This window comes from Danio rerio, chromosome 10, assembly GCF_049306965.1.
Source record: "Danio rerio strain Tuebingen ecotype United States chromosome 10, GRCz12tu, whole genome shotgun sequence".
NCBI classification, from domain to species: domain Eukaryota; kingdom Metazoa; phylum Chordata; class Actinopteri; order Cypriniformes; family Danionidae; genus Danio; species Danio rerio.
In genome coordinates, this window is record NC_133185.1 from 37,266,089 (window position 1) to 37,284,164 (window position 18,076).

General features: G+C 35.7%; 1 protein-coding gene across 5 annotated transcripts in view; it reads right to left on the bottom strand.

Annotated features, from left to right (window-relative positions):
- The window catches only part of uvrag (UV radiation resistance associated gene), a 230,272-nt gene that overhangs the window by 2,443 nt on the left and 209,753 nt on the right, over nucleotides 1-18,076 (bottom strand). For 2 of the 5 annotated variants that reach the window (NM_201069.1, XM_005172655.4), the window contains 1 exon segment: nucleotides 14,545-14,636. In NM_201069.1, coding sequence (NP_957363.1) covers nucleotides 14,545-14,636 — 92 coding nt within the window. 5 annotated transcript variants of the gene reach the window in all.

Below are 18,076 nucleotides of genomic sequence, written 5' to 3' on the forward strand. Positions count from 1 at the left end.
AGACTTTAAAAAAAAAAACACACACACACAAAAATGTTTTACTTCAGGCGAAAAATGTAAAGATTAATTCATTAAAGTTTATTTACAGTATAAATTGAACGTAATGCTGTTTCATCCATTCAGAGTAATTTACAATGTTAAGTTATGAGAGACTCTCGTGGTCAAGCATGGGTCAGATTCAAAATATATATACAGTTGAAGTCAGAATTTTTATCCCCCTGAGTTATTAGCCCCTCTGTTTATTTTTTTCCCCAATTTCTGTGTAACTGAGAAGATTTTTTCAACACAATTCTAAACATAATAGTTTCAATAACTCATTTCTAATAACTGAATAATTTATCTTTGCCATGATGACAGTAAATAATATTTGACTAAATATTTTTAAGACACTTCTATACAGCTAAATTGACATTTAAAGGCTTAACTAGGTTAATTAGGTTAACTAGGCAGGTTAGGGTAATTAGGCAAGTTATTGAATAACGATGGTTTGTTCTGTAGACTATCGGGAAAAAATTGCTTAAAGGGGCTAATAATATTGACTTTAAAAGGAATTAAAAAAACTGCTTTAATTCGAGCCGAATTACAACAAATAAAACTTTCTCCAGAAAAAAAAATATTAGCAGACATACTGTGAAAATTTCCTTGCCCTGTTAAACATTAAAATAAAAATAAAATAATAAAAAAGAAAAATTCAAATGAGGGCTAATAATTCTGACTTCAACTGTGTATTTGAATGCAAAAGAGTAGTTATTTTTCAAAAATCTACTTCCGGGTCAGTTTCACAAAGTTTTATTTTTGAGCACTGTTGACTTGATCCACCCACTGTGTGCCTCCAAGCATTCATTTTTTTCCAGAGAAAAATCAGAAAGCTTTAACTTTTTCATAAATGTATTTAAAAACTGTAGACTTTTCAGAGTAAAGACTGATGCAATACTACCCCATACAGTACGTACTGTAATTCATTAATATGAGATTTGGCAAAATGAGCATGATACACCTCTTTCAATGACTTTCAGGCCTTAAAAATGCTGTTGACACGTAAATTAACATCTAATTCACAAAATATGGTAACAATTTATTTTGATGGTCCATTTGAGCATTAATAGAGTATTAGCTGTGTGTGTATTAGCTTAATATCTGTTGATACTGCTGTTAAACAGACATTTAACTGACTATAAGAAACTTTGCAGGTACATGTCAGCTTACACTAACCCCAACTCTAACCGCAACCAAACAGTCTACTTATAATCTAATGAGAATTAGTTGGCATGCAGATGCAATGTAACTTAAATTGAACAAACAGACCATCAAATAAAGTGTGACGCAAAATATTTAGAATATACCCATTTAACATGCCCATATTATACCCACACTAATTATTTATAATATTCCCATATCATACCCATTAATATACTGAAACATTAACCCAGATATACCCATTTTTAGTAAAAAAAACAGTGCAGTTTAAATATTATTCACAATGTTAGACATCCTTTTCAATCATTATTTGTTTGACCTGCAAAATTTGCACTGCATTGAAGTCATGTGACAATTCACATCAATATGTGTAACAAGTCACATATTAAATAAAAAGTACTACACAGAATGCAAATGTACGCTATACACATTATCCATGTGTTTTCTATGAACCTTCAAATACAGTATGTGTGGCAGTGAGATATATGCGGTTTAATTCCTGCGTGTCTGAACAGGCTGCGATGCAACATAGCCGCTGCGTTAATGTCCCCCGACCACAGCCACGAATTTCATTACCCAGAATAAGCAAAGAAACATGCTCCCAAATTCCTCATCAGTTCACTGAAAACAAACATCTAATGCGTAGCGTGTATTGTGTATTCCATTTCCCAAATGATTCTTCTAGCGCTCCGGCACATAATCAGATCCAGTTTTCAGATGTGAAATTGGGAGAGACGTTTCCAAATTAAATGCTGCTCCGAAACAAAACCGTAGTGTTTCAAAAACAGCAGTCAGATGTTCCTGCAAAGCATTATAAAAACATGTTGACTAATGACAGTTGCTGATTATGTGAGTTACAGCGCTACATCTCTCAGGCTAATACATATGATTACGGATTATAAAAAATGTCCTATCGGCACTTCAAAAATTGTCCATTTACGCACGTGTTATGTAGATATGCAAAACATATGGGCTCCATCTAGCCAAGTGTTTAGACGTCACACCCCTTGCAGGGAAAAAATAAAGCATTTATTGTTTGGAGCGGGAGGCTATTTGTTACACCGTGCTTTCCGTTATAAATGAGTTCCTCTAAACATGTGTCAAACCACAGCCCTTAATCAAGAGCAAGGGGCCGGTGTGTGCTGGAGATTTGAAAAAGGGGCTATTTGCGCTCAAGCATGCCAGACTGATCTCCCAGAACCGTCATAATATTTTTCACGCCGCACATTTTCTTAAACTTGGCTCTTAATATGGGCCAATTAGGCCGCCGTCGCACCTCCCTCGCTGGCAGGAAGAGGGAGCCCATCTACGGACGTCCCTTGAGGAAATAGAGATGGTGGTCCGGGAGAGAGGAGGAATGACGGCGAGGCTGAGGTGTGTAGTCTTGTGAGACAGACTCTGGAACGAGAAACAGACTCGGGAGGAATTTTAGGCAAACCACAAATTCTCCTCGGTTGGGTGAGAAGCAAAAATAAATGCAGGATGACGGTAAATAAAAAAAGATAGTTTGAATAATGTTTGCTTAAGAGCTTACACCTCTCCTGTAGACGTGGATGTACTTAATTACATTAACGGGGCACTGCAAATAAACAGCATACTTTAGGGCTCCATGTCTTCCGCCATGTGGAAAACGTGGACAGAATTGCAGAATCCGGTCAATGAAAATGGAATTTAGATGCATAATTTCGCAAATTCCTGCCTGAAAATAAATAAATAAATAAATTAATTAATTAATTAATAAATAAACAAGCACTGCAAACTGTAATTTTGGGCCACAGGGTGGCTCAGTAGTTACCACTGTTGTCTCACAGCAAGAAGGTCGCTGGTTTGAGTCCCAGCTGGGACAGTTGACATTTCTGTGTGGAGTTTGCATGTTCTTCTTGTGTTGGCAGGGTTTCCTCCAGGTGCTCAGGTTTCCCCCCACAGTCCAAACACATGCTCTATAGGTGAATTGAATAAACTAAATTGGCCGCAGTGTATGTGTGTGAATGAGTGTGCGGATGTTTTTAGGTTTTTTAGTACTGGATTGCAGCTGGAAGGGCATTCACTGTGTAAAACTTATGCTGGATAAGTTGGTGGTTCATTTCGCCGTGGTGACCCCTGATGAATAAATGGACTATGCCTAAGGAAAACTAATGAATGAATGAATTATGTAAACTGCAAACTAGTTCCCATTTAAAAAAAAAAATGCTGGGTTATGTCAACCCATTTATGGGTGTAACATGGACTAAACCAACTGCTGGGTTAATTTTTTTAATTAAATTAATAGCACCAGATTTAACAAAATGTTTGAAGTTAGTCTATATTTTACCCAATATGGATTTAAATAACCAAGAATTCCTTAGTGTGTATATCCGTAAACAAGCAGCTTTCACCATTTTTATTATTAATGTTTTGTCTTAGATTTCAACTGCATTATGGGAATTTACGTTTTCCTCCAAAAACGTTTGATGTTAAAATAATGTTGTAATAATAGTTTAAAGAGAATTACTGGTTGGTGTTGTAAAGTATGGTTCAAAAACCTGGTAATAAACTGCCAGTACTCGTTTTGTTATGTTACAGACTTGATTTAAATTGACTGCTCATAGCATTTGTTGTTGTTTTTTTCCCAGAGAAAATCAGAGAGCTGTAGCTGTATTTAAAATTGATTTAAAAACTGAAGACTTTTTAGAAAAAAAAATGTATGTAATACTACCCCATACAGTACTTAAGATTATTATGAGATTGGGAAAAATGAGCATGTTAAATCCCTCTCAATAATTTCCACGCCTTTGAAATGCTGATGTCATCTACATGAATATCTGATACACAAAATATTTCCCATTTTTAGTAGAAAACCGTGCTGTTTAAATATTAGTCACAATGTTAGACATCCTTTTCAATAATTATTTGTTTGACCTGAAATATTTGATTCATGTTTTATCATTTACAGTATTGATGGTTTTCAATTCCATTATGGAAATTCAATATTTCCTTCAACAACTACATGATGCTATAACACTATAATAATGTAATAATAGTTTGAAGTGGAATAATGTCTGCGTTGGAGTTATAAACTATGGTAATAAAACCTGGTAATAAACTGCCAGTACTCATTCTGTTATTGTACAGACTTCATATAAATTTAATTTATGACTTATTTATTATACAATATGCCATTTCAAACTACTAAAAAGACAATAAAAGTCACTTTGATTTGACATCAAACCTTCTCATGATCAAGTTCTCATGATGCAATTCATATCCATATTCATATCCATGAATAAAATGAAAAACACCTGTGAATTTGTCAATTTTTATAGTACTCAATCAAAATTCAATGTGTAAAACTGCAGTTGCATGTTCTGCTGAATGAATGCCACAGTTTTGTTTATTACACACACACATATACTGTAAGCATGAGTGATGATTGTGTCACATCACATGCATTTTATTCTGTTTTATGTGTCCTAAAACTGAGGGTTAAGTTAACTTGACATATCAATGAAAGCTAAAAATGCATTTAACATCATTTTAACAATTACTAATCTGTTACTAAGTCTGTTATTATTATTTAATGGACTAACAAGACTGACACAATAATTAGTGTAATTTTTTTATAAACCAACATTCAGTTTATGAATGTTATTTTGCAACCGAGTATGTCCAATTAACTTAAATTAGCAAAAACTAAAAAGCTCACTTAATTCCTTCATGTTGTCCCAACACTAATCGATTGTGTGGAAGCCAGTATTTTCTACAGTGCATTAGGTATTTTCCTAGATACTTTAAAGAAAGATTTTTAAAAGAAGAGAGAGAAATCTTGCAACATTTGCCAGCAAGTAGAGCAGTGTTTTTCCCTGTCTTCTTTATTTGAGAACATGACAAAGAAAATAAAATATGACATTATCCATTGTTCTTTTAGCACTCACGAAAAATGAGCGAAGCATCTTTTTCAGATTATAGAAGGACTGGCCTGCATTTTGAAAAATGCCTGTGCACTAATTTACCTATTGACATAAAAATGCATTGTTTATGAGGGTGACAAATTGTTTCCTGTATTCCCGCTCTGGATATGCACCAGTAATAATGACGCTTCAAAGCCGTACAGTGTTTATATCCCACTGACAACCTTCATAAAATGTACAACGACAGGAATGATCACACATATGGGACTGTTTCCGGCAACTAAGCGCAAGCCGTCATGGCCCAGGTTTCATGGCACTGGGTTCTGTAATAGGAACATTTTCCTGGCGGACTGGCTGCGTGATTGTAAAGAATAAAGATGGAATTTTGGAGGAACACTCCACCAGATGTGAGAACAAACACCTATCGATATGTTATCCAGAGAGACAGATTCAGCCCACGGTGCAAATCTATCAATGCCAACTCCATTATTTGTGAACTGCAGCTGAAAGAATGCGAAACGAATTGAGAAAATACTGATACAAATGAACAAATATTCTGCATAACACTGTAGAGCTGCACGATTCTGGCTAAAATGAGAATCGCAATTTTTTGCTTAAAATAAAGATCATGATTCTCTCACGATTCTGTAGATGTAAAATACAGCTTAATATGAAATTATTGTTTTTCTCAAACAAATGGTAATACAACAATATTAATATTGTGTGTAGGTCAACTAGTTTCTATAAATAATTCTGTTCTACTAATAATATTTCTGAGGTTAAATTATGTTTCAGATATAGGCCTATACTTGAAATCTGTCATTGAGAACACTATAAGACCATTTGATTCACTGGTAAAATCAACATTATATAGGCTAGAGTAGTTATACTGACACTGTAAACATTATTTTCATGCAAAACTGTGTGTTTGCTATGAAAGAAAAAAAAAAAACATATCAAATGCCTGTCGCAGTCATAACTATAAAATGTGATATGATTATTTAAATGATGTTCTCGCTTTCGGTTTCATTTTCACTGCTAAGTGCTGTTCATACTTCGCGCCCGGCTCTCAAACGATCGCTCTGTGCCACAAACTGACTATTATTTACAACTTTATTGCCTGTTACTTACAGCATATGCGGGTTCTGTTCACTAAAGTAGACGCGCATGCATCTATCACTAAGTAGGGCGCGCGCCCACACAGTCAGCAGCTCACGTGTGATTTCCCAGCTGCGAATACATCATTATATGAAGACAAAAATGTCATTTTCAGGTGAATTATACCTTATAAATACAGTATGTGACTCTTTTAACATGATTTGGAGGTGTCCATGTCACTAATCAACGTGTGTGAAACAATGAAAAGACTCGTGCAGCTGCCTTTTCTTCTCTCCTGAACTTGAAAATATGATTGGCAGTTGGTAGAAATGCTGGATTAAGATCGTCTAGGGCAGGGGTGGCCAACCCTGTTCCTGGAGAGCTACCTTACTGCAGATTTCAGTTGCTACCCATATCAAACACACCTGAAACAATTAATTAGGACCTGAACACCACGTGATAATTACAGGCAGGTGTGTTTGATATGGCTCTCCAGGAACAGGGTTGGCCACCCCTGGTCTAGGGGGTCGAATCGAGATTGGAATCTTTTTTGGATTAATTGTGCAGCTCTATAACATTGTATTAGGTCTTTCTGACATCAAAAAGTTTTATGTGCGTATACATTTTTATTTCTTATAAAAAAAAACAAAAAAAACAAATAAAATGTCATTTTAGAGCTACAAATGAAAAGAATAACATTGAGAAAATATTATGGATATTATACAGTATCCCCTAGTTTTTCCAAAAAAATTTTTGTGATTTTTTGAGATAAAGATGACTGATTTTGTGGTGGTTATTCCCAGAAATTTGTGGACAATTTTGTGATTAAAATATACCTATATTATTTACCATAATAGATAGCCTACTATGTTAGGTGTGCAATCTGAAACAATGATACAAATCATAAAAATAAAGCTTCTTTATTTTGATCTCGTCAATACAAGATCTAAAACAGATCTGAAACGGCAGTGATCAACCCAAAGGAAGGTTGTATAACTCTTATTTTTATGCATGATCTTTCTCTCAGATTTCACTTACAGGAGCATCTGACATCATGTACCTGATTTAGGACATGCGTTAGGGCTTCCCCTACAGTAATACATCTAAAACACAGATTGCCGTAAAACTTGTCAGCGGCAGAGAAGCGTTTTCTTTTGTTAACTTTAGGGAAAGAGTTAATAAATAAAATAATTAAAACAATTGATCGATTTGACGCATATCATAATACCAGCCATAGATGTAAAGTAAAAAATAATGCCCTTCGATTCGGTCACGTCCAGCGGCCATCATCCATGAACCAATCCCCATCTGTTTGTTCCACTGCTTGGTTTGTTAGATGCTTCCGTCAAACGCAAAAAACACTTCACGCAACATGACGTCTAATCCCATCGTTGCTTTGACTTCACATGTAAATCACTCAAGCTTTATCGATGTCTGCTTACTGCACAGGCTGAAAACTTATTCCATGTTATGTTAGGATTGTGAGGGCGCAGGTGAGACGTAGTTTTTCAAGAGACACTCAAATGCATCACATGTGCTGTGTATGCAACGACTATAAGTCACGTAAAACAATTAATTGCAAATGAAATAAATACAATTTGGTTATATGGTTTGGAATTGGATGCTTTATGAAATTATTTAGATTGTGATTATTTGGCGTTTAAGTTAAAAGTTTTGTAGGATCTAAAAAATTTGCGACCTTTTTTTAAAATTTTGCATTGGATTCAGAGTGATCACGGAATCGTGAAAAACTAGGGGGTCTGATTATGGGTAGAATTAGGGATGCAGAATAAAATCCTTTTGCAGAATAAGATACTTTAAAACTACTAATAAACACTTAATATCTTTGCAACAAGCAGGTAATAAGTAGTTGATGGTGTGAATTGTTACTTAAACTAAAGTGATACACAATTTATTGTATATTATACATTAATATATGTATTATAAATACTGTTATTTGAATTACTATAATATTACACTTTTTATTTTTGTTTATTTTTTGTTATTATTGCTTTAAAGTGTATATATTTAAACCATAAATAGTTTATTTTCACAGAAAATGTTTATTTTATTTCATTATTATGTAATTAAAAAAATGAAACTGTTAAATTATTTTCTTATTTTTTCAAGGAAACAACAAAGATTGACTTACGATTCTATGCCTTCTCACATTATCCTTGCATATGAGAAGGTATTTTAACACCGAAAGAACCTTTCTTTCAACGTGTACCCAGGATTAAGGGATTACCATATGGGTGAACATCCAGACACATTGTTTGTTATGAATCAGGCCTTCCTTCAAAACTATTTGACAGCCATTAATAAATCGGATTAGCAGAAGCTTGTTATGAAGATGTATTATAAAGTAGTTGCCTGATGAATCAAGTTCCCAAATAGATGGAAAAAAATTCCAAATATGGTGCCAAGTTATAGAATGGGCAGAGTTTGGAAATCTGGGCCAGCCAATCGGGTGGGTGGGTTCTGATTTAAACCCAACCAAATAAAGCAAACAAGAAAAGTTCAAAATAAGCTATAAAAAGATGAAAATTTATGGTTTGTTAGTGTTTTGCGTTCACCGGGGTTCCAAGAGGTTCTTTAGATCTTCCAACCCCACCCTAGAGTTTCCATCCTGGGGTGTTGAGTCACATCAGCCCCTTCAACTCCACATTCACCCCCTACGCCTGCCCGTCTTTACCCGCTCTCAAGAGCTCCACAGTGGGGCTGCAGGACGTCTAAACTGCTGCCAGAGTCCTGTGCCATAAATAAGAGAATGCTTCGCATATTCGGTTTGAACTCGGCAGGACACGTCATTAACACAGCGGCACCATGTCTTGCACCCCCCGTCTGCCTTTCACCATCTTCACTCTCGGTTTCTTTTTACAATCCATCCTCGGCTCTAAATTGTGACTTTTCTCTCATCGTTCTGCTCTTCTACCCCACTTGGCATCTCCGACGGTTCCCGCTCCAATTGGACTGACGCGCAGAGGAAACCGCCAGAATGCACGAGAGTGATTATGGCTCCAGATGAAGGAGGTGAAGACTGAATCTCGCTGCCAATCAGTGTTTGAAAGGGGAAAAAAGCAACAGGATGGTGAAAGGCTTGCTTGGAGATGTGTGATAAGCAGGCTGATTTTGTTCGACAGGACGCTGCCATGTTAACAATTTAATCGCAACTAAAACATATGGCGCAATCTGCATACAATTTGGACACACAGGCAGTTAAGCGGATTCAGAAAGTCTGTCATGATTGTTTTCTAAAAAAAAAAAAAAAATTAATCAAAATCAATGCAGAAAATCCGTGGACATCCCCACCATACCAAAATATTTCCAGTTATCCACTTCAAGCCTCGGTCCATGCACTCTCTGCCTGTCTTCTCTAAGTGTGTAGTCAAATCAGAATACCTAATGGACACGTTCAACCTCACCATTCACCTTTTGTGTACTTGTCTATTTACTTTTTCAATTTTGGAGAAAACAACTAAGAATGGCTTACAATTCTCTGTTATTAACATGCATATGAGAAGGTTTTTTAACATAGAAAGGACCTTTCTTTTTACATTTACCCAGGACTAAGAGATTATGGGTGAACCAGAGTCAAATGAGAGTAGTCAATGGACCCGCTCAACCTCAACATTCACCTTGTGTCTACTTATGTCCATTTACTTTTGTTTTTGGAGAATACAACCTAGAATGACTTACAGTACTATTCTGTGCCTAGTGCATATAAAAAGATATTTTAACACTGAAATGACCTTTCTTTCTGCATGTACCCAGGGTTAAGAGATTATGGGTGAAATGGAGTCAAATCCGAATAGCGCCTAATGAACCTTTTTATTCTCAACATTCACCTTGTGTCTACGCTATTGACCCAGAACATTTACATAAACAGAAAAATTTGAGCTTCATTACTACTGACAGTCTCTGCACTATAGACAAGTCTCCGCACTGATCCCATGGGCCAGCCTGTACGCCAGCCGGTGGCCTTCTCATACCTGCCGCTTCTCCACATTGGACGTTCTCCAGCCCCCGATGCCAAGACTGCAGCTCTGCACAGAAAGTTTGGCCAGAGGAGAAATGGTCGTGCAACAACTGAGCCTGGTTTATCCTCAATGTATTTTTTCCTGCACTTTAGTCAATTGGTGAAGTTTTGTTCCTCACCACTGTCGTCACTGGCTTGCTTGGCTGGGGACTTGTGGAGCTGCACATCTATGAATTTGCTCTTCAGTGTTTGGACTTTCAGCAGTGAAAATCAAACCACACTGAACTGAACTAAACATCAAGACTGACAGTTTCAATCTATTAGAACTTTTATGTTAAGCTGCTTTGACACAATCGACTTTGTAAAAGCGCTACAGAAATAAAGATGAATTGAATTGAACAGTACGAGGACTGTCATAGAAAATGACTTAAACATACTTTGGGCTTTAAAGGGTTAGTTCTGTTATTGATTTGTTATAAACCCTCCGAGGCCTTCATTTATTATCAGAACTCAAATCAAGATATTTTTGAAGAAATCCGAGAGCTCTCTGACTATTGACAGCAACTTTGTATTTTATTTGCCTGTGTCTTCCATATCAGATCATGATGTGCATTTTCAATGGGTAATACCACGCTTGAGTGTTGTGCTGCAGGCTCTTATGGCAATACATCATACTGTCTGAAATACAGTAAACGACATATAGTTACAGTTGTTCTGGCTCACAAGTTCTTAGAGCAGTGGTCGCCAAACCCTGCCTTGGAGAGCCAGTGTGCTGCAGTTTAATTCCAACCCCAATTAGACACAGCTGAACCAGCTAATCAAGCTTTTTCTATTCATAATAAAAACTTCCAGTCAGGTGTGTTAAAAGATGTTGTAGCTAAACCATGCAGGACACCAACCCTTCAGGACCGAGTTTGGGTAACCTTGTCTTAGAGCTTCATTTGATTACAGTTGAAGCACTGAAGTTGCATGGAATGTTCTGACAAAATGTTTTTGGTGATTTACCTGGACTCTGAATATCTCGGGACTCTTGCATTCTATGGAAGATGAGAGAGAGCTCTGATTTGATCTAAAATGTCTTAATTTGTGTACAGGAGACAAATGAAGATTTTAGGAGATTGGAACAACCTGATTGGATTGTGTGAGTATCTGTTCATCGCCTTGGTCCCTTCTTACTTCTTGCCCAGCAGTGTTTTGGTGCTACTTAAGAGCTACTTCTCCTGGTGCACTGGGTGTCGAAAAACAAAGAACAGATTTGAAAAAGAGGTATGCGACAACCAATATCATAACAGAAATGATCTTGGAAAGCTGCTAATATTCTGACTTAGTATTTCAACTTTTGCATGTCTGAAATGATCCTAAAAAACTTGGAATCAGGTCGTTATCCCATGAAGATCTTTACTTTATCGTCCAGTCTGTAAATCGAGCCGAAAGTCATGCTGAGTCCATCAATCAGAGCCAAATGTTCTGCTAAACGATCAAATATTAATAACCCCTGTTCAGAAATGCAGACATATGCAAAAACCTCTGAACACACACATACACACACATTGTGGGACGGGACTGTGTCTGTTCAGACTCTGTCAACTATTATAAAAAATCTGAACAGATCAAACAATTTCATTAAGCCACGAAAAACTCCGCCATCTCCCTTTTCCCACATAAACATCCGCTGGGATTACAGAAGAACTGTAATCCAAAATTTTCTCCAAATGTGCTTCTCAGGATCTGCAGAAGTTCCCAAGGTACACCTGTGCAACACTCCCACTTCTCTGCCATTCCCCTCCACTTCTTTTCATTGAGGAACGCTTGCAGCTGCCCTGATGCAGACTTTTATGCGCAGATAATTCACATCTCTGGCCCCTGCCCTGGAAACATTATCTAAACTCAAAGGGGAGGGAGTGCATGAGAGGAAGTGGATGCAAGAGTAATAAAAGCAGTCTGCAACTAAAGGAAAAAAAAAAGAGAATCCATTCACTCTATATTTCATACTTCAGCTCTGGATCCAGAATGTTGCTTCCCGTGTTGGGGAACGAGACTGGACACTAGCAGATGCACTGCTCTGGACTTTTGGAGAGCCTCAATGTGCTGTAAGTTATCGTTTATGTCTGCAGGGTTGGTTTTATAAGGAAGATGTCGAGAGGAATGTTCTGCAGTTTTGTGTTTGTGTATACAGTTCCTCTTCCCCATGAGAGACGGAAACCGCTCTTTCACGGTTTTAAGGTTGACTCAATACGACTGCCCTCCGGCTGCGTTTAGCCACGCGGCGCAACCGGACTTCCACTTCCTTCTTTATTTCCTGCCACTCTGTACGGTTCAAGAGGTCAAAAGGTCACACTTTCATCTGTTCCATCTTAAGCATTTCCACAATCCATTAAACATTACTTGGGGAAGAAAAGACGATGACGCTGAAGCGTTTCACTTATGCTGGCCTCCGTCCTTTCAAAACACAGATTATTAAATTAACATACGGATAGATGGTTTGCCTATCGCTGAACCGAGAGATCAAAAGCAGGCTTTCTTCAACATTGCCATTGGTTTTTTAGAGGGATACAGTTGTGGGTTTTTACCATGGCTTATGTGAAATTGCTTTTTTGTTGTTGTTTTTTGTTGGCTTGGTTACTGGAGTGGTTTATCAGTGCATATCAACAAATGCTAGATTTAAAAAGCAAATGGACTGTTAATAAACCTGTTAACCCCTAAACTAAATGAAAATGAAACATGCACATACAATGTGCTGTAGGACCATCATTTACAATTTTCTAAAAAATCTATAACAAGATATTTCATATTTTAATTTTCTTAGAAAATTGGATGGATGGATGGATGGATGGATGGATGGACGGATAGATGGACAAAATGGATAGATAGATTAATAAAAAAATGAATAGATGGATGGACAGACAAAAGTGTGCATGGATGGACGGACGGACAAAAGTATGCATGGATGGACGGATGGACGTAGGATGGACAAAAATATGCATGGATGGATAGATTGACAAGAATAAATAGATGGATGGACAGACAAATGCATGCATGGATGGATAGATGGACAAAAATTAGCATGGAAGGATGAATGGACAAAAGTATGCATGTATGGATGGATGGATGAATGGATGGATGGATGGACAAAAGTATGTATGGATGAATAGATGAATGGCTGGACAAAAGTATGCATCGATGGATAAATTGATAGATGGACAAAGGTATGAATGGATGGATGGATGATGGTACAAATGTTTGCATGGCTGGATGGATAGATGGATGGATGGAAAGGTGGATGGATGGATGGATGGATGGATGGACAAATGGATGGACGAATGGATGGACGAATGAATGTATGGAGGAATGAATGGATGGATGGATGGATGGATGGATGGATGATGGATGGATGAATGACTGGAAAAAGTATGCATGGATGGATGGATGAATGGACAAAAGGAAGGATGGATGTATGGATGCATGGATAAAAGGATGGATGGATGGATAGATGGACAAAAGCATGAATGGATGGATAGGTGGATGGGTGGATGAATGGATAAAAGTATGCATGGATGGATAGATAGATGGACAAATGAATGGATAGATAGACACAGACAGACAGACAGACAAACAAACAGACATACATACATACATACACAGACAGACAGACAGACAGACAGACAGACAGACAGACAGACAGACAGACAGACAGACAGACAGACAGAGAAAGATGGATGGATAGATAGATAACATTTCAACATCCACTGAAAAATATTGTGGATAAATATAAAAAGAAAATATAAAAATATCTACAAACTGTTACTTTCTTATTATTTCCTCTGACAAACATGGCTACAGATATGAATGAATTGCGAAATTAAATATCAATGTAAATGTAAATATTGGTTACCCACCACTAATATAAACATTAATTATGCTCATTCATATTTCAATGGAGATTATGAATACACATGAATCAACTACGGAATTATAAAAAACACAAATCCAAATGAAAAATCTGAGTTAAAATATAGGCATAAATAATTAAAATATTTCCACATTTTCTGTGGAAATAAAAACGGCAAATAAAAATTCAACTTATTAAAAATGCTACTATTTTAACATTGTCCTAAAAATACAGAGTAAAAATAATGTAAACACTTCTGTAAAAACATTATCGATATGTGAACAAATGAGGGAAGTATGAGAAAAATGCATAACATGTTTCTAAAATTGTCTTCAAAAATGCAAAGCACTTGCCATAATGTTACTAAGCAGTTGTTATAATGTTCCAGGCGGTTGGTGTTTCGTTACAAAGATCCCTGTCTATAGGAAGTCTTTGGGATTTTGAATATGTACATCCATACCTTCACATAGAGCAGTATTAATGCTGTAACTTACCATCGTACGAGCAGCCCATGCTCTAGGAAGTTCTTCAAGTTGGGTAAAGTCTGCCGCAGGTCCGGTGTGGAGAGTCCATGCTGATACCTCAACTGCAGAAGAAAAACACACACAGCAAATGTGTTTGTTACAACCATCATCACCTTTCTGAACGATGAGTGTTTGATCACCGTATGGCATCAGCCGGGCATCATGCCATCAGCAGGTTAATGCATTAGTACACGCACACACACACACTACACACACACACACACACACACACACACACACACACACACACACACACACAAGGATTTTTCCATCTGCAGATGTTTAAGTTATTTAGTCTGCATACTGCAGAGTCTCTGACAGAAGACATTAACCAGCTCCTGGTTCCCTGAAGTTTCAAATTAATATTTAATAAAGATGGGAGCATAAAAAAAATTACTTTTCAAAGATTGAAAGCGCTCCCAGAGCTTTTTAGGCATGTTTACAGGGCCAGAAACACTCAAGATTTTCACAACTTTAGAGCTGACAAGAACCTTTGAATAAAAAACACAATGTACATGATTCCTATACACAGATTTGATTCATTTTTAAAGCTTATTGTATGTATAAACCCTGTTTTCATTTATTTTCATGTAAAGCGTCTCGTGAAAATACTTTAACTTTATAAAACTCTATAAAAAGAATAACAAATATTTTTTTGTATTATATGACTATATAGTAAATATGTACAATAAAATAATTATATCATTTTATTAATTATTAATAGTTTCATTTAACTTTTATTTTATATTTAGTTGTCTCTATAGTCTATCCAAAAAGTAATAAAATAAATAAAATACATTTTTAAATAAAATAAACAGATATAAAATAAAACGTAATAAAAATAAAATAAATAAAATAAAATTTAATTAAAGTAAAATAAATAAAAATAAAATACAATGTAATAAAATAAATAAATAAAACAAAACAAAATAAATAGAATAAAAAAGAATAAAGTAATAAAATAAAATAAATAAAATAAAATGAATAAAATTAACACATTAAAAAAGTAAAATAAAATGTAATAAAATATATAAAATGAAAATGTAATAAAATAAAATGTAATAAAATAAAATAAATAAAATGTAATAAAATAAAATAAATAAATTAGTAAAAATAATATAAAATGTAATAAAATAAAAATATAAAAAAATGTAATCAAATAAAATAATTACAAATAAACAGATCTAAAATAAAATGTAACAAAATAAAATAAGGTAAGAAAAAAATTAATAAAAATTATTAATTTAAGAAAATGTAATTAAAGTAAAATAATTAAAGATAAATTGGAATTTAATAAAATAAATATATAAAATAAAACAAAATGAATACAATAAATATAAAGTAATATTGTATGTAATAAAATTACATAAAACAAAATAAATAAAATTTAAATGAAATGTAATCAAATAAAATAAAAATTATTATTGTGGTATGATCAAAATCCCAGTTTGGAAGATCAGACAGATACCAGATATAAAAAAGTCAAGCTATCTTCACATGACAATCTCAGACATTTACGGCCTCGTAAAAACGCTGACCTCTGTAACAAAAAGAAAAAAGCAGCAGCAAAAACTCTCTGCCATACAAGAACACAGACTTTTATGCAGCAACACAACCCTTACAGAAAAGACACACTCACCAAATGTAAAAAGGAAAGAGAGCACAAGAAGAGGAGGTTTGTGTGGAAGAAAATATGAGACTGATCTACAGTATGTGATCGAAGACTCAACAAGCTTGAGCATTTTATTTCCCCCTCTTGTACAATCACTCAGTCTAATACATTGGCCATCAATGCTCAATGACATGGTAACACCATCACACAACTACAATAATACACTGTGTGTGTGTGTGTGTGTGTGTGTGTGTGTGTGTGTGTGTGTGTGTGTGTGTGTGTGTGTGTGTGTGTGTGTGTGTGTGTGTGTGTGTGTGTGTGTATCTGTGTGTGTAGAGATGGAGTGGGATGTAGGAGGGGAGAAGACAAAGATAAGAAATAAGGAAGTGCAGGAGTAAGAAATGGCACACATCTGGAATCAATGAAAGACGCGAAATGAAAAAAAAAAAAACACACACACACACACATATCTCTTCCAAACAAGCGAGATTTTCTCTTGCTCTCCTTAAAGTCCCACTCAAAACAGTATTAAAAATAGCATCAATATTTTATGTCTTAAAGGGGACCTATTAAGCAAAAATCACTTTTATAAAGGGTTTAAAAACAGTTGTGGTAACATTGTGTGAACATAAACAGCTTCTAATGGTAAAAACGAATTAATTTTATTTATTATAATCAGACTTGATAAGATCAGTCTGCAGAAACACTTTGATTGACATTCTCCCTTTGCATGTGTCATCAGAGGGGAAAAGCCCCGCCCACAAGAGATCCCTCATTAGCAAACAACATTAGTCTTGTTTTTGAATTTGCCACTTGAATTTGCCACACACAGGTATTTGCAGCCCCGCCCTCTTTTGAAAACAGCACAATCTCATTTGAATTTAAAGCGACAGTTACCAAAACGCCTGCATAGTGTCCATTTCAAAGAGTTATAAAGCATTATTTGTGTAGTATTTTGAGCTGAAACTTCACAAACACACAAAAAGGGACATTAAAGAGTTGTTTTACATTCTGTAAAAAGGGGCATAATCAAGCGGCAACATCCCGCTCTCCCTCGTGAAGCCAATACAGAAGTAACTGAAACTGCAATTCCTCGACTCGCCTTTGGGGGCTGGCTTCAGGAAGTCCAGATGTTCAGACTGCAATAGCCAATTTTACAGCTGATAAAAACATGTTTACAGCCTGGTACAAAAGATGGCTTTGGAGCATATAGCTATGATTACCCTTCATGACAACTGTGTGGGGGATGAATTTTTTTATAACTCATCCGTTTAGTTTTTATTAAGTTGTATTAAGTCTGCATAATTAAGGGCGTGGCCACTTGAGTGACAGCTAGGTCTCGCTGCTCGCCGTCATGTCATTCTGGCTGATAAGGTGCTGAACTTGGCATATACATCGTATTTTTGTTTTGTTTTGCCTTTTGGAATTATTATCTACAATTATCAGATGTTATGGCATGTTGTTCACTTAAATGGGCTAACAAACCATTCACGTGGCCTCCATTTACCAGGTGAGTGATATTATATACTTATATAACATAAAAAATGTATTTGTTTTATTTAAGATAAATTATCATTTATAATTTTCTTTATAGCTGTAATGCACTCCAGAATCTGACAGATTGATTAGCTGTAGGTTTTAAAATATCCATCTGAAATGTTATCATACAGTATTATGCCTGGGTTTAATAAATAGCCTTGCATTTACTCACACACACAACATTTTAAGTGTTTGGAAGCCCTTCACGTTTTCCTCATGTAGAAAAACATCATTAGAACAATGTTTAGTTGGTTAATGTATTACAACAGTGCTTTTAAAAAAAACAAAACACTTAATTGGTATAGTACACAGCCAAGCACATGTGGTCAGAACACAAACGAGTCGCAGATA